The following is a 23,343-nucleotide window of genomic DNA, read 5'->3' on the forward strand; positions in this document are numbered from 1 at the left end:
AGTGCCATTGGGTATGTCTGCATGGCTTCCTCGGTGCTCCTGAGGCAGGCTGTTAGGCATGCTGCACCCACCCACCACTGCTTCCAAAGTGCCAGACCTGGCAATGAGCTGGTGAAACTAGTTTCTGGTGCATCAAGACACTGCTCACAAGATCTTGAGATGCTTCCAGTGGGAAGCATTGCCTGGAGCTGCTTCATTTCAGGGTTTGAGACCTGCAAGTGTGGGCAGGTGGATGAAGTGTGCTTGACAGCAGAACATATCAGAGAAGTGGTGTAGATATACCCTCAAGGCGCTCTCAGGACAGTACTGCAAAATTCTTATAGACACTTCCTCCCAAGCCATTATTTATTTCATCAAAGAGCAAATAAATAGCTTTAATCCCAGGGATGGTAACTTTCCTGATACAGCCACAGTTCTGCACCATGATCTAGTAGGTAGACTGAAGTCTGGGGGCTCTTTGTGGGCACAACTATCTAAACAAATGACCGGTATTGTTTTCAACAAAATGTTGCTGATTCATTCTGCCAAGACTGGTGGGGGCAAATCACCCTGGAACAGTACTGCCAACCTCAAGTATCAACAAAAATCATGTCAGGCCCCCAAAATATCATAAGGTTAGTTTAAAATTACAGTATGTGAATATGAAATTACAGTCTATGAAAAACTAACCGCCATGCATTTGATGTTCTTTTGTTTTCTAGTTTTGGAGCAATCAGAATTCACATTTTATTCACATTCATACAAGGGCCAGAACATCACCTTGACAAAAACTAGCTGAGATTCTCATATGACTCCTGGAGCTAGAGGTTACTTTAAATAAGTAAATGAAGCCCCAAACCAAAACACATACACACGCACACCGCTGCCCCCCAAATATCATGAGATTCGTGATGACATTCAGAGAGCCGGCAATGCTGCCTCACAAATAAAAGGACCAAACTCACTTTTAAAGCACTTTTTTTATTGATTTCATTGAAAACAGAACAAGAAAATGACCAGAGCCAAAAGACTGCTCCTTTAAAATTGTCAAAAACATTAACAGAAAAAAAATAATAAACATGACGGCATTATGAATGTTTTAGAAGAGATGCACAAAAAAACCTGTTACTGCACTAATTACAGTATTTAAAGATATATGTCAAAAAATTAAGATAATGACCTGCCCAGCCATCACACAAAAGGTGATGACAAATTTATTCACACTACAATACTAACAATTTAAAAAAGGTTTTGTGTTTTTTCCTGCATTTTTATACTAAAATCACTTTGTTCTTTTTATACAATTGATAGTTTATATTCACGTGGTGAGTAAAAATCACACCAGAATCAGCACCGTTTTTGTTTTGATGTTTTTGTTTGTTTGTTTGTTTTTTAATGCTAGTCCCCAATGTTTTAATAATGGTAAAAAATAAATCAGTTTATTTAAACCTCGTAGCGTGTGGCTTTAAAAATTAATCGAAGGTGCCCAGCATTGAGAAAAGTGATGGGTACAGATGAGCTGGTGGCGTCTGTATCTTCTCGCTGTGACATGTCCTGTCTGATGTCTGCCCCAGCCTGTAGCATCCTCCTGAGAAATGCCAGTCAGAGGTTCTCTAGAATATAGATCATTTAATTTTTTATTTTAAAAAAGCAAACTGCTTCTTTTAAAAGAAGTTAGTGTCTTGTACAATCCCCTTCAACCTTCCCTCTCTGAAATCACTAATGGGATAGAGAGAGAAATCCTTCCATTGGTGAAACGAACACTGAAACAGTAAGAAGCCCAACCACAGGCAGGGGTGAGGGCTGGTTTAACAGAGAAAGCTGGGTGGGGAGCTGGACGCAGTGGGGAGAAAATCTCTGGCAGACTTAGAAGAGAGACAGGAACTGGAAGGGTATCAAGGAAAGGGGCTTCCCCTTCCTTTTTAGGGGAAATAAGAGAGAATAATAAATGGGTGGATTTGGTAACCAACAGGCATCTGTTAGAAGTGACCACCCTCCATCTCCCAGCAATGGGACCTGGAAAGACCATGCTGCAATGTCTGACAGGGGGCAGGAGAAATTCATGGTTTAAATGACTGGCAGGACCTGCCCCAGGGCTGTGCCAAGTAAACCAACACACAAGAATCTTTTTTTCCGCTCCCCCTCTTTTGATAAGAAAGTTTCGTCAAGTATTCAAAGTTTGTTACAAGTGACTTGGAGATGACTTGGCATGAACGTTCTATTCAATTAATAATATTCAGAGGAGGAAGGGACACACTCCCTTGGCTCTGACAACACTTAGGACATTAAAAGACGGAGGCTTAGGACAGCTTGCATGGAAAAATGCATCAGCCACCCCTCCGGACGCACTGTGAAACCAGCAGGGGTTTCCAGGGCTGAGGAGGGGGAAACAACAACATTGAGTCAGGATTTGCTTTCACTTATTCCTCAAGTAACAGTCGGCGGTACAGCCCTAAGTGTCACAAACCCTTAGCTTTCCTTGAAGGAGTTCTCTCTTTAAATGGGAATTCAAACAGTATGTGAATCTATAGGGTTAAAACAAGTCAGTCTCTGGGGAGCGGAGCCTCAAAAGGGGCCGGCTGCTGTGGTAGAGCTGGTGTCAGGGAGCCCGTTTTCCTGTGCGTCCTGGGAGGATGTGCTAGCTTGTCGCTGGGCCAGCGCTGCGCTCGAGTGTTTGCACTTGGGTGAACCGCACTGGCAGCTGAAGTATTTGCCTTTGATGTCCCAGAACCGGTCTCCGTAGTCAAAGCTGAAGGAGAGAGAGAAAGAGAAAAGAGGAATGTTTGGTCACTGGAGCTCTGCATGGAGGGGGCATTCATACAAATCTGGTAGGGGAGCACAGATACACAGGTGGAACTAAAGGAATAGGAATGATGCATCAGCCTGATCTGGTTGGGTCAGCTTAAAAGAATCAGCAGCAAGCAGCATCTGGGGCTTGTACTCTTTCCTAGGAAGAGAAAACTGAAGGATAAAATATGCTAACAAATAAACCTAGAGGGGAGGACTGTTTCTTCCTTTCTCATTGGCTTCCTGCCCAATGGAATATACGTCTGCTGAGCCAACCCTTTCCGAAGGCCCCCTCTGTATGTTACATTTATGTTGTGAATAATGTGTTAATCATGGAATAAACAGCAAGGGTGTGACATGTGCACCCAATTTAAGCTGCCAGGCCTCTAGGTTTTAGTCTCAGGTAAACCTGGTGAACTCGGTTGTCATTTCCTGTCCTTCTTCCAGGGCTACCAATGCTCTAGAGCAGTGGTCTCCAAACCGTTTTGATCGCACACCCCTATCAGTAAAAAAATTTTTGGGCACACCCCCCCAATATATGTATATTTATATAAATATACATCTAAATAGAAGTTCTAATATTTTCTTCCTGCACCCCAATGGATCGTCTTGCGCGCCTCACTTTGGAGACCACTGCTCTAGAGCAGCTGTAGGACCCTTTAAAGGAACCAACCCTGACACACTCTGCATCGCTGAGCTCACTAAGCAGGACTGATGGCATCTCTCTCTGCTTTTGCAAGGTCCTCCTCCTCCTCCTGCTCCTGCCCCATGGAACCCTCCTCTGCTTACACTCTTGGGTTAGTGCTTCTTGCATTGTGTTTTCACTGCTTCTCTTCCACTGTTACGAAGATGCTGCCAAAGAGATGAGGGAAGCTCAGGAAATGCCAGTCCCTCTCCCTCTCTTGCATCACTGCAAGATGTAGAAGCCATCAGAGCCAAAAGGAACAGCAGGACAGGAATGCTGCCTAAGTTGCAACAAGCATTTGTAATGTGAGTTGGTACTGGATCACTATGCACTGAACTGAGGCTCACCAATTCGGCAGAAAAAGCTCATCAAACAGATGTCAGGTGAAAATGGATTTCAGTCTCTGTTAACTTGGGAGGGAGCTGAATGAGACGCTTCTTGGTGCAACGTTCCCTTACTCTGTCACTGAGTCCCAGAGTCAGCTAGTTTCCCAAAGGCACCCAACCCTACATACTCCAAGTTATGGCTAGAACTTGTTTTGTATTGTTTCCCTCTAGGGACAAACATCTACAGTCTTGGCTGTCAGTCTCCTGAAGGATAAAGCCTCAGAGGCAGGCTCTAGTTTTCTTTAGTTAATCACAACACATTTATCTTCCTGTAGATGAGAAATGCAAGGCATCAGGAGGAACAGCTCTCAAAAAAACTCTGGAAACCAAACTCAACACAAATAAAAGCGAATGAGCTGCTGGCATTGATAGCTGGTGGGGAAGGGGTTTAAACACAGGCCCCTGGAGTCTGGTATGTGTCTGTAGGCTGTCACTGCCCCAAGGGAAATCCTTGTGCAGCAGCCTAGGTCCTGGTTCCCAGGCGAGGTAGGGTGCCTTCCACCACAGAGATAAAATAGCATCTATTTTGTGGATATCATCTGGATTTCTGTAGCCTTTCAACACAGGCTGAAGGAATAACTTGGAGTGAATGGGTTCATCTTCTACTAATACATTCAGGAGAGATGCAAATGGTGGTATGCACCATTCACGAAATACATGAATGACAAAGCATCACCACCTGCTTGGACCTGCTGTTCTCTAGGTGTGTAGAGCACATTTAATCTACTTGTAGAGAGAATGAAAGGGGCAGAAGCAAGAGAAGTAAATCAACAAGAAGGCTCAAAGTGAAGTAGCAGCTCTCCAAACACTTCTGGGTCCATAGAAGTATTCAGGAGCAACCTCAGCCAAGGCCAATTTCGTTGTGATTTTTGTGGGTGCCAAGCAGAGGTAACCCCATGGAAGTCAGGAAAGTCCCACAGACACTTCACCACAGCAAGTGGGAGCAAAACCAGCTCACTGACTTTAAGAGGAATCTGCATGTTCTGCTGAGGGCTCAACATGGTTCCTCCTCAATACTGTTTTGGTGCAAGTTGCACATATGTTGCAGTTATTTTGTCACCACCATTTTCTGGCCAATTTATCCCAGCTGGACCACTGAGCCACTCTTGAAATCACCTCTGAATCTGGCCCTTCAAGCCGTCTTTCCCTCTCTACTCCCCTTCAAAAGGCAAGCAACGTGTTGCTTCAGAGCTGTTGGCTCATTTTAGAGGTTGCTTCTTGCTATTCAGTTTCAAACTTCAGAATGCCCCTAAGCCCCGCTAAAAATGGTAGCAGCAAAGGAAGCTACTGTGTGTCTGGGGACAATTTCCCCCTTGGACAGCACATACCCAATTTCTTCTCCAGCTTCTATATGCCTGGTGCTGAAGAAGGCAATCCTGGGAAAGCGAAGATCCTGATGCGACATGAACACTCGCACAGGAATGAGGTTTGGCTCACAGAGATGGTTTATGAAGCGGCTGATGTTGCCATAGAAACGAGCATCTATGCAGTACACTTCTCCATCCTAGAGGGAGGAACATTGAATATTTCATTAGATGTAGTTGTTTTAATGTTTTTATTGTTGCTTGTTTAAAGCAATTGAAATACAGGTCACTTCACAGTTAGCACACTGGAGAATTTCAAGAGGAAGGCAGATCAGGGCATGGTATCTACTGGAAGGCTTAAAAGGCCAGCACATGCAACCCTTTTCCTTATATTAACAATTCAAAAAGGTCTTCTCTTCACACAGCTCTGTTGACGTGCCCAGAGACTGCTCTGAATGCTCCGGACCAGAGCAGTGATATGCAGAGCTGGACTGGCAGACTTGCTCCCCACAGACCTATTCTACTAAGACACCAAGCTGGTATGGTGGGGACTTCGGTTCCACGAGCACAAACATCTTATGGGTAAAGGCCACTGGATGGATGAAACCATATTCTTCCTGTCCTCCTAACTGAACATGACAGCTGAAAAGTGTAAAACTGGAGCCTACAAAAGATATATTATTTCCTACAGATTCAAGTGAGAGAGTGGGATGGAGAGAGAGAAACCCTCAGAAATTCTCTGTTGCCTGAACAGCAGTTCTGGTAATATTTTGCTTTCCTTAAGAATAAAAAACACCCCCCCACACACACCTTCAGGGCTTTTTATTCCAATAGCGAATGACTGTGCAAGCAACAGACTTTAATTACAGAAGAGAATTTCAGTCACATAGAGGCCAAAAGAAAAAGGATCCATTAGCGAGTTCACATTTCCTTCTGGGCAAGCACCTCACAATCTTTAATGGATAAGTGCTGCCAGAAATCTACCACCTTGTATCTACTACACGAGAGCCCAGGAAGAAGCCTTCTAAAGATAACAGACATGGAGCAGAGTGATATCTGGCTGGAGATATACAGAGCTATCTGCTACAACCTCTATAGTTTTCATGGTAGCAAGTCCAGATCACACTCATCCCCACTCATAGCTCTCCATGTCTTTTTGGATTCCATGGCGTTAACAAATGTCATCCAAAATATCTGGCAGCCCCACCGTACAAGCTGAAAAGCATCTCACACTGAGGAAGTCTCTGCACTCTGTGGTACCGACTGGCCAGACATTGCTAAATCAGCATCCTAAATAGTTATTCTTTACAGGAATTTTAAGGACAACAAATCCTTTAGGGCAGCAGTTTCTAAACCATGACACCAAGAATCAAGTCTTTTCAGTCTTGAGTACTAGGGAAGGAAGAATGAGTGAGGGTGCTGTGGCTCAGCCCATGTGGAGGAGCCCGCTGGATATAAAACTGAAATTCCAGGCTAGCAGTTTACTGCTCACGAGTGAGAGAACAGAACAATGAGAATGTGGGCAGAGGGCTTCAGGGAACATCCCTATGTTACTGTCCCCCACATTAAGTCCTTAGCTGTTTACATTAGAAGGACTATGAAGACCAGAATTGTGATTTATTATTAGTTTCTCCTGCAAGTTGGTTAGTAAGGTGGAAAGGCTCTACTCGTCCTCTCACACAGCTCTTTTCCTGGCTTTGCTGCAATAAAACAACAACAGGGTAAATTCCTGGTGACTCTTGGGTGCACCAAGCCCGCTAACATCCCGGCCATGCTGATGACTTGTTGATCTGGTAAAGAGATCACATCAGGAAGTTAGGAGCATGGGCAAGTGGTTCCAATGGACTGAGCAGAATTAAATTTGGAGATAAGTTATCAGACCTGGGTGCGTATCTGGGAAGTGGCAAGTGATTTCCAGTAACACCAAGAACTTAACCAAAACTTAGTTATTCAGTAATGGAGCGAAGGATGGATTTGTGTGAGGAACATCACTGGAAGTTGCAAAGTAAGGATCGTAATCTCCTCTCTGCCACAGACAGATTAGCTAGGCAATCTGTGGCAGGTCTCTTAACATTTCAGGACCACAATGATCACATTGGGAAAGCACTTCACAAGCACTGTGTTGCTAGATATAAGCTAACACCATGCAAAATGCTGTGGACAAGGACTATATTTAAAAGCAGGTTAGCTGGCTGTGGTGCTATACCTAATTAGCTGATGTGTTTTGGAAAGCCCTCTTTGTCTCAGTTTGTCGCAGTTTCCTGTACACATAACAAGCAATACCATACATGTCAGATGGATACTGTAAAAGCAATTCATTCCTAGTGCTTGTGAAGTGCTTTGATTTTTTTTCCACATGAAAGGCTGCGGGGAAGTTTTAATTTTTTATTAAAGCTGCCTGCTTTGATTATGGAGAGAACACTGCTAACCTTCTCTTTCTCTGTTTCTCCACATTTCACTACTACAGCCATGAGGAGACTGTCTCTTTGAAAGAGAAAGCCCAGAAAGATCTGTACTACATCTTCTCTGAGGGCAGAAGTGGCAGTGAATTTTGACTGTTAAACAAATGTTTGCCCTCTGTCAAACAGCAAACAGGATAGGCATCCAGGACCCAGTGCACTAAGTGATTCACAGCCCACATGGTCTGGAGTGACAAATCAAGACAATCAAGATGCCTAAAATAACATCCCTTTCACTCCATTGCGCTACAGTGCAGACAATCTCAGCTGGCCCCCAGCGACACTAACAGGGTTCTGTGAGGCTGTCTCCTGGCTGGGTTTGGCTTCCCACCCTCTCAGTCCTCAAAGCACTCTGTAGCCAAGAGAAGCTCGCTTTCCATTCCCTGCCTTCACCTGACTGCCTCCTGTCCTCCTTTGTCTGGTTTTGCATGACAGGTTTCCCTTCTAAGACTGATGACTACAATTTGGGGTCTGTTACTCCATGGATGATGCAGTGAAACCCCACGGTTTCACGCTGAAGACACTTACAAAGGTACTGCTCCTGCATGCAGAGCCCTATCTCCCTGTTGGCAATGTGGACAGTGTACGCCAACCAAAACGTTTAATAATGCTCAACTCAGGGATTCTGCAAAAAGGCTCCCAAATGATGCCTGAACTAAGAACCAGAATGGTCTTTGGGTAGGTGCACCAAGTCCAAAGCCCCTCCTCCATAACAGACTTCCCATGTGGCTGCAGGCAGCTCAAAGCTTTCCTGTTTCCCTCAAAGCTTTCCTGTTTCCCAGACAGGACCCACAGAGACTGACATCTCTCCCATACCTGCTAGGGCTATTGTACAGAAAAACACAATAATAGATTCATAGATGTTACGGGCTGGAAGGGACCTTACAAGATCATTGGGTCAAGCCTCAACGCATTTGGGCAGGAAAGACTGCTGGGGTCAGATGACTCCAGCAAGATGGGCACCAAAATGCTTTTTGAAGATTGACAGGGTGGGTGACTCTACGTCCTCTTGGGGAGTCTGTTCTAGACCCTTGGCACTCGACGTGTAAAGAAGTTTTTCCTTATGTCCAGTCTGAACCGATCCTCAATTGGTTTGTACCCATTGTTTCTCGTCTTCCCCTTGGGTGCCTTGGTGAACAGATGCTCCCTCAGGCCTTAATGTATGCCCCTGCCACCAAGTCCCCTCTGAGTCTTCTCTTCTCTGGGCTGAAGAGTCCCAAGTCTTTCAGCCTCTTCTTGTATAGCCTTGTCTCTAGGGCCTCTAATCATGCATGTGTCCCTCCTTTGGGCTCTCTCAAGCTTCTCCACATCCTTCCTGAAGCGTGGCACCCAGAACCGGATGCACTACTCCAGGTGCAGTCTCACCAAGGTGTGTACAGTGGGAGGATGACATCCTTACTCTTGCTCAAGATGCATCGGTAGATGCATGCCAGTGTTTGATTCATTCTGCCAGCTACGGCATCGCACTGGTGGCTCATGTTCATTCTGTGGTCTATCTCTTTCAGCTGTAGTGCTGGGAAGCGTAGCACTACTGAGCCTGTATATCACAGATTATTTCTCCTCAGATGAAGCACTTTACATTTCTCTGTATCAAACGACATCAGGTTGAGGTCCACCCACATCACAAGCCTGTCCTGTCCAGGTTGACCTGTAATGCTAGCCTGTCCTCAAGCATGACCATACTCCGCCATAATTTGGTGTCATTCATGAACTTTGCCCTTATGCTTTGAATACCCGAATCCAAACCCTGGATGTACATGTTGAAAAGCACCGATTCAAATACTAAACCCGGAGGGACGCCACTGGTCACCTTCAGCCATGTTTCATAGTGCTTAAGGTCAACAGGGACCTAAACGGATCATCAGGTCCGACCCCCTGCCCTGGGTAGGAATGAGTGCTGGGGACATAACACCCCAGCCAAATCTCTCTGCAGCCTCCTCTTGAAGGCCCCCCAAGATAAAAGAGAGCACCACCTCCCTTGGGCGCCCATTCCAGAGCCTGGCAGTCCTAACTGTACAGTAATGTCTCCTGATGTCCAGCCTGAACCTTCTCTCTAACAATATGTGGCTGTTATTCCTAGTAACCCCCAGTGGTGCCCAAGGGCAGAGCCTCCCCCAATTTCCGCTGCTCCCCCCTGTGAGTTTGTAAATGGCCACTAGATCCCCTCTCAGCCTTCTCTTGTGGAAGCTGAATAGGTTTAGGCCCTTTAGCCGCTGCCCCAACCATGCGGGTGGCCCTCCTCTGGACCCTCTCAAGGTTAGCCACATCCCTCTTGAAGTGCGGCACCCAGAACTGGATGCAGTACTCCAACTGTGGCCTGACCACCGCTGCACAGAGGGGAGGGATCACCTCCCCGGACCTGCCTGTGATGCACTTGTAGATGCACGATAAGGTGCAGTTAGCCTTACTGATCGTTTCCTTGCATTGGTGGCTCATGTTCACCCTGGAGTCAACAATAACTCCACGATTCCTTTCTGCCACCATGTTGACTAGAAGGGTGTTCCCCGGCCTATGGGTGTGTTGCTGGTTCCTTCTCCCTAGATGCAGCTCCTTGCATTTGTCTGCGTTGAATTCCATCCTATTCTCATCCGCCCATCTCTGTAACCTGTCCAGATCTAGCTGGATTCTGTCCCTCAGATGTTGACTCAGTTCCATCTATTAATACTTTCTGGGTCCTCCCTTGGAGCCAGTTACCTAACCACTACCATAAAGTAGTCGAGGCTGCATTTTCCCAATTTTACCGTGAGGACGTTGTAGGAGACTAGGCTGAAGGCCTTTCTGAAGTCCAAGTATATGACATCAACCTCATTTCCTCTATCCAGGTGGTGCTAGAATGAACACATGGGCAAAGGACAGAAGTTACACAAACTGGTTTAAGGCATCAGAAACTGGTTTAAACCTGTAACAGAACAGAAGTTAACCCGGTTAAATCTACTATCAGACTTAACCGATTTAGGTCAAACCAGTTTATGAAACTCCTGTCCCAGACTCCTTCCTAGTTCAAGTTAAATCAGAGTCCACCAGCATCCCACCACACTTGGCAGTCTTGGGCTGGGCTGGGCTGTCTGCTCCTGATGTCTCTGGGATTTGCAGTCCACAATTATAGCAGCAGGACCCTGCAAGGTTACTTATCACTTCCATTTCCAGGTGCCTCTGGGATTTGTAGTCCACAGTCACAGCCAGCACTAAGTAAGCAGTCAGAGCAGCTCTGTACTTGGGAGTACCATGGACAAAATAGTGTGCCCTTGTTGCCAAGAAGGCTAAAAGCATACTGGGCTACATTGGTAGATGTGTTGCCAGCAGGTCATGGGAAGTGATTATTTCCTTCTATTCAGCATTAGTGAGGCCACATCTGGAGTACTGTGTTCAGTTTTGGGCCCCCACTATAAGAATGGAAGTTTAGGTTAGATATTAGGAAGATTTTTTTCACAGAGAGGGTAGTAAAATACTGGAACAAGTTACCTAGAGGTTGGACTCTCCATCCTTGGAGGTTTTCAAGACCTGGCTAGACAAAGTCTTGGCTGGGATGATCTAGTTGGGGGTGGTCCTGTTTTGAGCAGGAGATTGGACTAGATGACCTCCTGAGGTCCTTTCCAACCCTAATTTTCTGATTATGATTCTATGACCTTCAGAGCCTATGGTAATGTGGGACACAAATAACCCAGATAGATTATGCACCTCACATATTCTTTCCAACAACCAGGATAAATATTAGTAACTGTCTTTGTTTGTACCTTAAATCCCTCTTCATTGACAAAATCCTCAGAAAAAGGAAGTGAAACACACCTGCAATGCTGCTGCCTAGTCTCCCTCCTGCTTCACACTCCAAATAGTATAGCATCAGGCATGAAGCCTATACATTTCCCACTGCTTTTTCCCATTTACCAGATTCCAGTGAAAGTGCTGTTACTTATACCAGAGCTGGAATTGGCCCTATGACTTCCTCTTCAGACCCGTTTCCAACTTAACTTCTCTTCCAATCATGCCTATCATCATACCTGAGATCCAGACAGAGTTCCATCTTTAGGTGTAGGCTCACATTGTGCCTCCATCTTCAGGAAAAGCAAGAGGATGTTGCCACTTGCTTCCAAAAGGTTTATTACCCTCTTCATTAAGAGGCAGTCACTTGCCTCGCTTCATTAGCGGGCTGTTTCAAAGCAGCCTCAGATGGCAGAGGCTGGGACACACTTGTGCACATTCACTTCCCCTTTATGCCTACAGCTCCTCTGCCCTTTGTTAGCAAATCAGCTGCAGCCCAGGTGATTAACCAAGCTTATTACCAGACCATCTTCAGGGTTCTCCTTTCCCAGGCATTTCTGTTACAATTGTAGTTTCTCCCCATAGAGCACACTGCAGGGATTTACACCAGCTGGTTATCTCCATCACAATCCTTGGGATTACAGTTACTCTGTCTGCTATTGCCGATTTACAACAGGCCTGCAGTCTCAGACTGCACTGTTTGCCTTTGGATTGGTTAGTTCCTCAAACAGAGCTATGCAAAGAGGAAATGCTGCTCTACAATGCGAAAGCCCAGCTTGCTCCTTTTTTTCTGCCTGACATTTTTTCTGATGGTGTTTACCTTGCATCAGCAACATACAACCAAGAGGACATCTCAGCTACTCCACCAGAAACTTCTAGATTACATTTTTGTTTAGCCCAGTAATAATTAACACATCCACAGGTGACTTTCATCCAGTTTCCATGGCCAATTCCACTCATCCTCCATCTGCCCAAAAAGCTGGGGGTGGGAGAAGGGCCAGCAGTCACTCTAGAGCTGGGTACACAGGAGAGCTGGACATAAACAGTTCCCATTATATGTTCTCTTACTCCACGGTCTGGAAGAGGCTAGAATTATTTGCAGGATGCTCAGCCCCTGGTAGAATTAAGTGCCTTGTAATCCTCTGCCACTACTGCCCCCTCTTTGTACAACACATGGACTCCAACTGAAACCCTAAGTGGCTTTCTCCTGCCAAAGGACACTCGCTGTGAAGCAGGAAATGGAACATGAGGAGCGTCTGAGAAGGAACATCACTGTTGTGAGCACTGCTGCTTCCATCTGGAATTGCTTCTGTGGTTCCCCGGGGACAAAAATGTGAGGCTGGTAAAGATGTTCTGTATTTTCCAGAATCTGGGCACATCAGAGCCAGTGCCTCATGAGAAGGGGATGTTAGGTCCATCCTTTGTGCATTTGGAAAGACCTGCTTTCTAGGAAAAGAACCTCCTCTCGCCATAAGGCACTGTGGGGCCTTGCCTGGTCCCGTCTCAGAGAACTTCTTACCTTCGTGTCTGTACTTACAGAGATCTGCCAGGCATCTGGGATGCTTCCAACTTTACGTGAAAATCTTTCAAGATGTGTTTACGCTAGAAACCTGAATCAAGCAGCACCAGTGTAAATACCCATTGTACAGAGTCCCCACACTAACCATGCTGCTTCAGGCACGGTTTTACTCTGTTTTCCACAACAGTATTGTGCTACATTAGTGCAGTTGCACACTGCCCTATTCCAATTGCTAGCACAGGTAGGCAGATGTTGCCCAGACACAGAAGAGAAAGAACAACTTGCTTGGCCCTTGAGGAATGCAGGATGCTTCTTGCTAGCTGATCTGCATATGAGTGCATATGATCCTTGGCATTAAATTGAAGTTGATGACCGGGTAGTCCCTCTATCTTTCTGTGTTCAGAGCAGAGACTACCAGGCTCCTCAGTGAACCCTCCTGAAATGGTTGGAGAGGCCTACCCCTTAGAGCAGTGAAGCAGTGATTGTCAGCTGACATACAGCTCCCTAAGAAGAATCCCCTCATTCACTTGAAGTCCCCATCAGTTTTCTGCACACTCGTCAGTGATAGTCAACGTAACCTAAAGCCTTTAATGGCACTGCTCTAGGGACACCAGGCCCCCACAGCACAGGTGTTCGATATCCAGCAGCCATACAAGCTGTTCCACACTGCTCTGCCGAGGTGCCTGAAAAGTAATTTACAGGTAAGCTGGTATTTTCAGTCTTCCTGCTCATTTACTGTACTGGTGAGCTCTTTAATAAGACTGACAACATGGGTGTTGCTCAATGCAGGCTGCAGGGGTGGATTTGCTATACTGACACCAGAAATTGGAAATACACCGACAATTTAATTCATACAGGCCAAACAGCTTCAGAGTGGAATAACTTGCAATGGCTATCAACCTGCATTCAAACTAGTGACCTAGTACAGTCAGTTTTTGTGCTCCATTACCAATCCCCTGAGCCATATAGCCCACACTCTAGTTGTGAATAGCTTTCCATTACTATGAGGTGAGAAGTGCCTCCCATTTCACAGGCTTGGAGATTGCTCTGCCCATCAAAATGGGGACAAATTTTCTTTTCACTCCTTTCAGCAGCAAGCTCCAGCTCTTGCTTTGTCAGGGAGTCCCTTCAAAACGCTACCTTATTGTCAAGGTCAAAGAGGTAGGAGTCCTCTTCACGTACGTCTGCCTCTGAATCGGAAATCAGCTCTCCAACATACCTGCAGGATAAAAAGGAAATGCAGCAATCAGATGCTTGCGCTGCTGCCAGCTTGTATTTTAACACCTTACCTCTTATACACAAGAAGTGAGAGAGTGAAGGGACACTTCCAGATTAAAAGCCATAGGGCTGGTGGAGATCAGCACAGGTACATCCAATAGAACTACGACGATTCACAGCAGCTGAGACTGGCTCCATTAAAAATATCAAACCCCCCTCCCTCCAAAAATTCCTTACTCATGTTACTGAAAAAGCTTTTGAATATTAATAATAAATTTAATTTAAAAACAATTTACCGTCTCCAACAAACTCCATTTCCGTTTGCAATTCTCTGAGCCAGCAAGTAATAACAGGCTAATCTATTTCGTTTGTCTTTACTGTCACCTTTGTTTTCTAGTCTTCATGTACCTATTGCAATGGCTGGGTTGCATATGTTTTTAAGGGAACCTTACAACCCAATACAAAACCATTTGCTTTGGAATACGCAAAGTCAGGGTGCATTTTACAAATTAGACCTGCAGGTTAAGTAAAGTTCTTGTCTTAATACAACTTTGATGTTGGATGTGCATTTAAGACACTTAGCCTCACCATCCTCCTGTTCACACCAGAAGAAACCAGTCTGGTTCCAATAAAGTCAGTCCATGGAATGGCACTGGTATAAAAATGGTGCAACAGAAATCAGGAAGGATACAGACATTCAGCCTTATGCTGGCATAAATCACTTGACTCCAAGGTGAAGTCACCCCTGAGGAGGAGAGGAGTAACTGTATACCAGTGTAAGTTACACTGATGTAACAATGGTGTCTGCTCTCCTAGACAAATTCATCGGGGGGGGGGGGGGGCCTGCTTGCACAATTTAAATTGGTTTTCTCACCATCTAGTGGTCATGCATTGTAATAGCGCCTACTGCAGGTAGTCATTTTCAGAAAGTTAGCCATGTGTCCACTCCTTAATACAGAGTAAATTTACCACCCTGTAAAAACCAGAGCAAGTTACTCTATAGTAACCATGCTGTGTGTTTGCATCCTCAATATTTTGCATAGCCTCTTTCCCTACCCCCCCACTCCAATTTCTGATACAGCTGCATCCAGCTGGTAAGTCTGCTGTGTGTGTGGGGTGGGGAAGAGCTTGTGGGGGGCAGATCAACTCCCCAGTGAGGGAGGAAGTCGGGCTGGGGTAGGCGCTGCCCAGCTGCGGTGGGGCAGGTGTGGGATGGAGCCATGGCTCATCTGTGACCGCCACTCGTCCAGGAAGGCACAGGCAGGGGCAGGCTGGGCTGCAGCTGTGGGCTGGGGGCCATGCTGCGCTTGGGGTAGGTGGTGGCGGCACTGGGAGGGGAACTACTGGGTGGGGAGGGGCCAGCAGCCACTTCAAATTTTGCTGTAGCCCCCCCCATAGCCCCTTCCCAGCACTGCTGCCACCCGCCCTGAGCAGAGGTAGGCACAGCTGCCCCATCCCACAGCTGCAGCCTGGCCCACGCGTATCTGGGGGCATATACCCCCCCATTGCCCTCCTTGATGAGCAGCGAGAGCCACCAGATGAGCAGCTTCTGGATGAGTGGTGCACAGTGGCAGGAGCTGCTTCCCCCCACCGACCCCAGACAAGCTGCCTACCCCAGCTCCACTCCCTCCCTCAAAGCAGAGGGCATTGATCTGCCCCCCCCCCCCCGATACCCCTTCCCTCCCCTTCCACCACACCAGACTTACCAGCTGGAGATAGCTCTCCATGCTCCCAGGCTGTGCTCCTCACTGCCTGCATGTTGCCCTGGAGCTACATGCACGCACAGGCATTTATCGGCCAAATAATTAGCTGCTTCCGGCCGATTTCCAATATAGTTAATTTCCTTTCCATGCTTGTGCAGTTATTATTAATTTGTAGTGTAGTGGTATCTAGGTGCCTTAATCATGACCCAGAATCCCCTGGTGCTACTGTCTGTTTTCTTGTGCCCCAAGCCTGATTTCTCATCTCTATTGGTTACTTCTTCAGACACCTTGCAAAAAAAGATGGTCTTTGCCCCAAAGAGTTTGCAGTCTAAGTATAAGGCAAGGGACAACAGCTGGAGATGGACAGTTGGGTACAAGGGAACAAGGAGATAACGTCACAGTGATCCATGAGCAGGACTTTTAGCTGCTACCATGATTTAAAAAATATGCAATGGGTTTGCAGTACAAATAAATGTCCCCTAAGGGGAAAAAGTCCTCCACAGTAATATAAGCAGCAGTTACAACAGTATTTTTTGCCTCCAAGCACTTTACAAACATTAACAAACTACATGCATTTCCCCTTGTGACCCAAGCTACCATTTGACCTCAGGCTCAGGGGATGAAAGGCTGAAGCATTAACCCTGAAAGCCACCAAATGCTCCGTAACAGAGGGGACATTCAGATGCAATTCCTGACTCCAGAGTCTGGCACCAAGCTGCTATATCAAAACTAGGGCACTGTCTCTGTGTGGAATTCTATGGTCTTGTCCACACTGTATCATCTCGTTGTTTATTAACCACTCCTGTAAGACTGCAGCATTACTGGAAATCACAAAATCATTAGTGACCAAAAGAGGATTATGGCCAGAGATGGTGAGAAATTACATCAGTCTCACAGTAGCCAAAACCAAAAGGCAGTTAAAAAATAGCTAAATAATACTGGACGGAAAAGCACTCAGCTTAGTGATGGACATTTAATATGCAATTCACAGACCAACCTCCCCACCCCCTGCCCTTATTTACACAAGTTGTGGGTTACAGCATATATTCCTCTAGAGCCCAGTCCTGCCACTCTTCTCCATTTTCACGCAGGCTTATTCTTGCAGGCAGCCCCATTGATTTCCCAAGGTCAGAAATCAATGGGAAAACTCACATGAATTAAGTGGTACTTTGTGAAAGAATGGCAGAATCAGGCCCCTATATTATGCACTGCTAGGGAGGGGCAATGTCTCCCTGTCCTCTACAGCTTTCTGTTGGCAACACATCTATCTACATCTCAGGACTTTATACTGACAATCATCACTATAGTGTCCAAGCACATTCCACTTACAAATCAACAGCAACAGGAGTTGTCCCTAGTGGGCTTCATGAATCCTCTGGCACTTTTCCCATTTGGAGGTAAAAACTCTGCTTTCAAATGATCCTTGAGACATGGGCTCTTTGCGCAAAGCAATTTTTAAATATTTTAATCATTTTAAATAAAAATAAATACATGTTCCAAAGCTGGGAAATGCAATGCTGATGATAAATTCCGGAGAGGAAAAGACAAAACACAGGAAGGTACTTAGCAGAGTGTGGTTAAGAACTGATCTCAGCTATGAAAAGAAAATGGTAAATGCCAAGTGTTGGAACTTGCTGCAGCCTCATGTGCAGAAAGGCTTCATCTACACTGTGAAAATTACTGGAACAGCTTCGGGGGAATGAGTCAGTCCACAGCACCTTTTCTAGAACCAGTCATTATATGGTGCTACATTGGTATGAAAGTATATTTTATTCAGGAATTCAAAGTGAGGAACTGTTCTAGAATAAAGAAACCTTTGTTCTAGACCAGAAAGTGTCTACCCAGTCCTGAAGAACTGCTGTGAAGTAGCTTAAGCCACAAAAAGCTATTCCAGTTCATTCCTTGTTTAGACAAGCCCTACATAGGGGTTCTTCACTTTGGTGAGAGTAAGGTAAGGCGGGGGAGACAAGAAGTACCAATAATAAAGGCTACTATTTGCAAATGGAGATTTAAAGGTAAGAAGCTAACTTGCTCAAAGGAAGGAGAATTGAAGGAAGGTCTCTGGTTGCGCTGGTGACACACAGTGCATTCAAGGTGATATGTATTTTCTCAGAGTTCATTAATATTTGGCTCAGTTTGGTAATGAAGAATGTGCTGTAAAAAGGATGTCGTGAGACGTCAGCAAGGATAAAGGGGCAGACATAAGGTTGCATCAAGTGTCTCACTGTGCTCATCTCTGAAGTTCCATGAATTATATCACCATGATCATTGTTATTATTCTTCTACTGCAACTTAGAATTTCCCAGTCTTTGTGCACTCACCTGTCTAAAATTATATTCTTCACATAACTGTCAATTCACTCTTTTATTTTTAATCTGGGGATTTCTTTAGGTTGATTTTTGACAAGTCAGTGCCTTTTTCCTTACTAGAGAGAGCTCCTCTCCAGGCATTAGGTTAGTTCTGGGATTTCAAGCTCCATCTAGGCATACAGAACTTTTCATGGTTATCAGCTCCATTCAACAGCCTGGCCTGAAGATGGATTTAAAGACCCCTCCAGTCATAGCCTGGCTTTGGGCCTGAACCATGAAAACATCATCAAAGCTCTTGAGGTTCTTAATGAGGTTTGGCAGCAATGCAGAGGAAGCAAAACTGGTAATTTTAGTTAACCCTAAAATTAACTCCCTGCCTCTGCCCAACAATATCACAGAACACCTGTGACAAAATACTAAGAAAAATACATCCCCTTTTAGGTGAAGAAAAGCACCCTGGTCTCATTTAGAACTTAAGTATGTGCTTAAGGTCACATGAGTTTACCATTTTCCTACATCCTGGTACAAAACCAGAACTGATGACACAGAAAACTGTCTGTTATATCACAATGGCTACAGAAGGGCCCGACCAAAAATGGTGAGACCAGACAGGCCTTCAATGGCCCACAACTTCAGGCTGTTCCAGATCCAGCTGTGAAGTTTCCAGTATAAACACATCTCCCATACAAATTAAGTGGATTATTCTCCAGCCTCAGTCTTTCATTTCCCACATCCTTCCATTTTCCTCCACCTCCCTCCCTTTCTAGTGACTAAAGAAAGAGTTCAGAGCTCAAACCAGCCTCTCTGTCAGTCAGTGCTCCAACTCCAGTAATGGCTGTGACCAAGTCATAAGCCCGTAAATGCACAAGACCCGTCCAATTCTGGATTTGCTGCAATTGTGTACTTAAATCTTACTGAAGCTCAGGGGACTGAGAGGCATGCTTAGATATTCTGCTAAACTGCAGCCAGAGTTGAATTTTTAACACCGCAACTGTTCCAAGAGGACACAATGTGGCTATAAAACCAAGGTGAATAATGGACTTGACTGAAGACCCCAACAGGATGGGATGGGATGCAGAAGGCTTAAAAATACAAAAGACAAGAGACAGTGGAAGTGGTAAATTTCCCATTTGGGATAAATGGTTGTGTGTGAAGCCATTTTTAACTGAATGCAAACCTCACTGAAAAGGGAGCATTCTCACGTTGATGTACGACATGCAGCCCCATGAGAGCTCAGGAGCTGATGAGCTCATGTGAACTAATCAAAGCTGACAGACTTACTCGCACACGAAAGTTCCCAATGGAATGTCTTGCATTGTCCGCACACCCCAGCCCATCTTTTGTGTCCGATAAAGCTGTAATCGAGTCCTGAAAGACAGGAAAACAGAGTCCTCAATTAATGGCAACAGATGTGGCATTTCTCAGGAAGATGGGAGCTCTTGTGCGGGAAGGACACAGAAATTTCAAATTTAAGATCGGAAAAGCCAACATTTCAAAAGACAATTTCTAAGTTTATCAAAATTAAGCAAACTGCAATCCCAGTTCCTTTCCTACCATGATCGTCACAGGCCTGCATGCTTCCTCTGCTAATATGAGTGGAAGGAAGAAAAATAAAGTGGAAACTCGGGGGGGTATGGAAAAGATGGGAAGCAACAGCTATCATCAACCTTGATCCTGCATAAATTTCTTTGCCACATACTGTGAGGCTTAGGCTTTGTGCCTGGGAGGATGGGGGCTGTGGGACTGGATGCTCTCCAAGGCAGCATCCCCCTTTACACCTCTGGGCATTTACAGAGAATATGGGACACGACTGTCAGCTAGTAGGATTCTTGTTCCTTGTAGCTGTTCCTTGTGTGGACAAAAGTTGAAGTCAGCAAACAATAGCTCAAAAGTAAGCCACAACAGGAAAAGAGGCAGGCTGGAGACTATATTAAGAATACACTAGGTCACAACATGGATATTCCTGCCCTATTCACAGAGGACTGGAAATTTTAGCAATTTCTGCTCATTTCCACCCAAATCCCTAGCATGAAGATGAGCCTGTAATTGGAAAACTACTACTACTAGTTCCATCCCCTTTGTGGAATTTGGTGTAGCCCATAATACCTGGCTAAGAGAATACCTGATTACTGCCTAGCCAGCAATAGAGCGGTCCAGATAAGCTTATGCTAAAGATATCCTATAAATGGGGAGGCCTCATCATCTCCTTCAGGAGCCAAAATCCAACCACACTGATTTTTATCAGTACAAGAAAAAGAATTCCAATGCTCAACCTCTATTTCCCTTTCCTTAACTTCACCCATCACTGCTTCTGATACCCACTTTGCATTGTATTATGTTAAAAAAACTCCTCTGGCTCCTTCATACCACATATCCTTTAAATATCTACAGACATCTACAGGTGCATGAAGCAAGGCCGATATGGTTTCATTAGCAGAACCAGTTTCAGAGAAGCTGGTCTCACTGAGTTTCAGACCTGAGGAAGCCCCATTCTGCTTTGTTTCATTCATCACAAGCAAAATAGACAGCTGAGCTTGGATCACAGACTCTCTGTTGTTAGGGATGGGGCAGGAGAAGGAAGGACTATGGCTTGATTTTTCATATACCATGTTGAGCTGGTAAGTCTCCTAGACAGAAACATGTGCAGTGACGTGTAAAGTTAATTTGGAATAAACTTGATAAGGGAACCATTGAGAATAAAGGAGGAGCACCCAAGCATCATTTCTAAGCAGTCACTTGGCAGACAAATCACGAGTCCTCCTTGATTCCTGGTAAGATGGCCTTTGACACAGCTTTGAGAAACATCTGACTTTGCAAGCTGATGCACAGGGCCTTTCCCCTCCACCTCACTCCTGGGGATCAGAGCTATCCCACCTTCCACAGCAAGACTTTATGACAACCCTGCTCATACATGCACTAGACCTGCTGAAGAACACAGGGAAAAGTTTTGGCCAAACTGATCTGCCATCTTCCTGACGTTCTTTTCCCCAGAATGTTATAAAAAATGCAAGGTAAAATAAAAGGCTCTCACTTTTGAAAAGCAAATAAAATGAAACCAGTAACACTATCAGTTTCATTTATAAGCTTCCAAAGCAGCTGTTCCTTACTTGAATCAGATGGTCAACATTTTCAAATGGGCAGCCTTAAGTTAGGCACTTATACCATACTTCTGCACCAAAATAAAAATGGAACTGAATTCAACTGGTGCTAAACAGCCCTAAAATAAAAATCAGACTAATTATACAGAACCTTAGGAAGCCAAGTCTGTAAATTTTGGCCTGCATTTCAGTTATGAACCACTAACTTATACATTTTATTCAGTATAATGAACTATGGGGTGGGGAGGGTTCTGATTTTTATTCTCCTTTCTTTATGGAGCTTAACTACAGTTGAGTTGTTAGTGAAATTAGTACCTCTTTTTCCTTAAAGGAAAACCAAGAAGATAACAAATTTTACGCAGTCAGGTTGTCTGAAAAATGCTGGCGATTCCTAGCGATGAAGCCAGGTGCAGGACAGGAATACCAGTTGATTTCACAACCCTGCTGTTGCTTGGTTCTCACCAGCAGAATAGAGGCTTACTCTGTTTTGATGGCAACCCAACCATGACTTTTCTCCCTCCTCTTTGGAAATCTCTGCTTTGTCATTTCGCAGACAAGCTGAGCCCAGAATGTCAGGAAGCTTTTTTTTTCTTTTATAAGCAGTCCAAGCCAGAAGCCTTCCCTCTCACCTGAGCCCATTCTGCACCACCCGATTCCGGCAGGTTCGCCAACACGAGCAAGCATGATTACACTCAAAGATCAGAGGTGGCTCAGCCATGTTGAATTCGGGTAGGAGTCGGCCATCCTGAAGAGGAGATGCATTCAAAGAGTGGATTAATTATGTATCCTTAAATTGCTTTGGAATCAGAGATTAGGTTGGTAATGGAAACTGCAAATCCAGAACTGAATTTCCCTTGTTTAAGACAAAGCAGCAAGCAAGCTCAGATTCATGCCCCTGACTCTCCCAGAATTTGAGAGAATTCATAGCTGGTCTGACTGGACCTCTTCCTACTCTGAACTGCAGCATTTATATAAAAGTTGTTAAAACAAGCAATATTTCACATGCATGCAGTACAAGCCACCTGTAGATCTCAAACCACTTTGCCAAATGGGCATGCAACATTCTTATTTTGCAACTAGGAAAAGAGGGAACAACACAAAGGCTTTAGCAGAGCCTAGAATAAAATAGGTTTGAAGGTCAGTGCACTATCCAGCAAGCCACATTTCTTCCCATTAGGAGCCCATAAAGAAAAGTTAACATTCAAGTATCCACTAATTGCATGGGAATAATAAAGTAACAGTCGCACGGTACACCATATTTAACAAATTTGGCCATAATTGTTTGAAGGACGCATTCAGTGAAGCCATTTCAGAATGCAAATCCTGTTAATGCACTATTAAAATGGATACACAGCAGAGTGAGAAGATACCAATGTTCCCAGGGGAGAAGCCCACAGAGATTCAGGGAACATCTGATCTTAGTAGAACCTGCCCAGGGATTAACCTCAAAACCTCCCTGGAGGATTCAGGCACACATACAAAACACATGAGGCATCAAGCAATGCTGTAATTAAAATAGATCTTTTCTGCCTCCATAGGCAGAAAATCACAATAAATAAAAGGCAAGAAAAGCATTACTACCACCTCCCCCTCATTTATAAAATTACAGAACCACTCGAGGACTGAACAGCTCACTCTGTTTCCTATCATGGGGCCTTTATTTTGGGCATAGATTATTAAACACTGTATCACATGGATTTAATTAATGGCTCAACTGGGATGCAAGTGACATGACCATGTCTTGAGGTTTGTTTTGTGACTTGCCATATATATATTTGGAAGCCTAGACTCCAATCTTATAAAATAAAGCTTCGAAAAATCTCAGATATTTTGAAGCAAACTGGATTTGGCAAAATTCAGAGCTTGTCAGCCTGGCAGAGAGCCCTCACCTTATCATACCAGCAGCGCATACTGAGTTGACCACACATGCAGTTACTGGAGGAGCAGTCATCTATGCACACACAGTACTGGAAGAGAAAAAGACAGTAGATCAAATTCAGGCAAGCACAACTGAAAGAGTAACTTATTTTAAAGAGCCAGATAGGAAACAAACTGTAGACTTGGTTATTTACAGATCACCAATACAGTCACCTAGAACCAGAGTGCCTTCCCAGGATTTAAAAACAGGAATTTCCCT

General features: G+C 44.9%; 1 protein-coding gene across 8 annotated transcripts in view; it reads right to left on the reverse strand.

Moving 5' to 3' along the window:
• Positions 1 to 1,272: 1,272 nt before the first annotated feature.
• Positions 1,273 to 23,343, reverse strand: part of EHMT1 (euchromatic histone lysine methyltransferase 1) — a 153,668-nt gene continuing 131,597 nt past the window's right edge. For all 8 annotated transcript variants that reach the window (XM_090021133.1, XM_090021138.1, XM_090021136.1 and 5 more), the window contains 6 exons: positions 23,096 to 23,173; positions 21,836 to 21,951; positions 19,390 to 19,476; positions 14,019 to 14,097; positions 5,166 to 5,341; positions 1,273 to 2,728 (listed from right to left, as the gene is read on the reverse strand). In XM_090021133.1, the coding sequence (XP_089877259.1) occupies positions 2,545 to 2,728; positions 5,166 to 5,341; positions 14,019 to 14,097; positions 19,390 to 19,476; positions 21,836 to 21,951; positions 23,096 to 23,173 (720 nt within the window). In that variant the 3' untranslated portion in view covers positions 1,273 to 2,544. The remainder of the gene's footprint in view (positions 2,729 to 5,165; positions 5,342 to 14,018; positions 14,098 to 19,389; positions 19,477 to 21,835; positions 21,952 to 23,095; positions 23,174 to 23,343) is intronic.

The sequence above is a fragment of the Crocodylus siamensis genome, chromosome 11 (genome assembly GCF_052110815.1).
Source record: "Crocodylus siamensis isolate JL-2025a chromosome 11, ASM5211081v1, whole genome shotgun sequence".
Lineage (NCBI taxonomy): Eukaryota > Metazoa > Chordata > Crocodylia > Crocodylidae > Crocodylus > Crocodylus siamensis.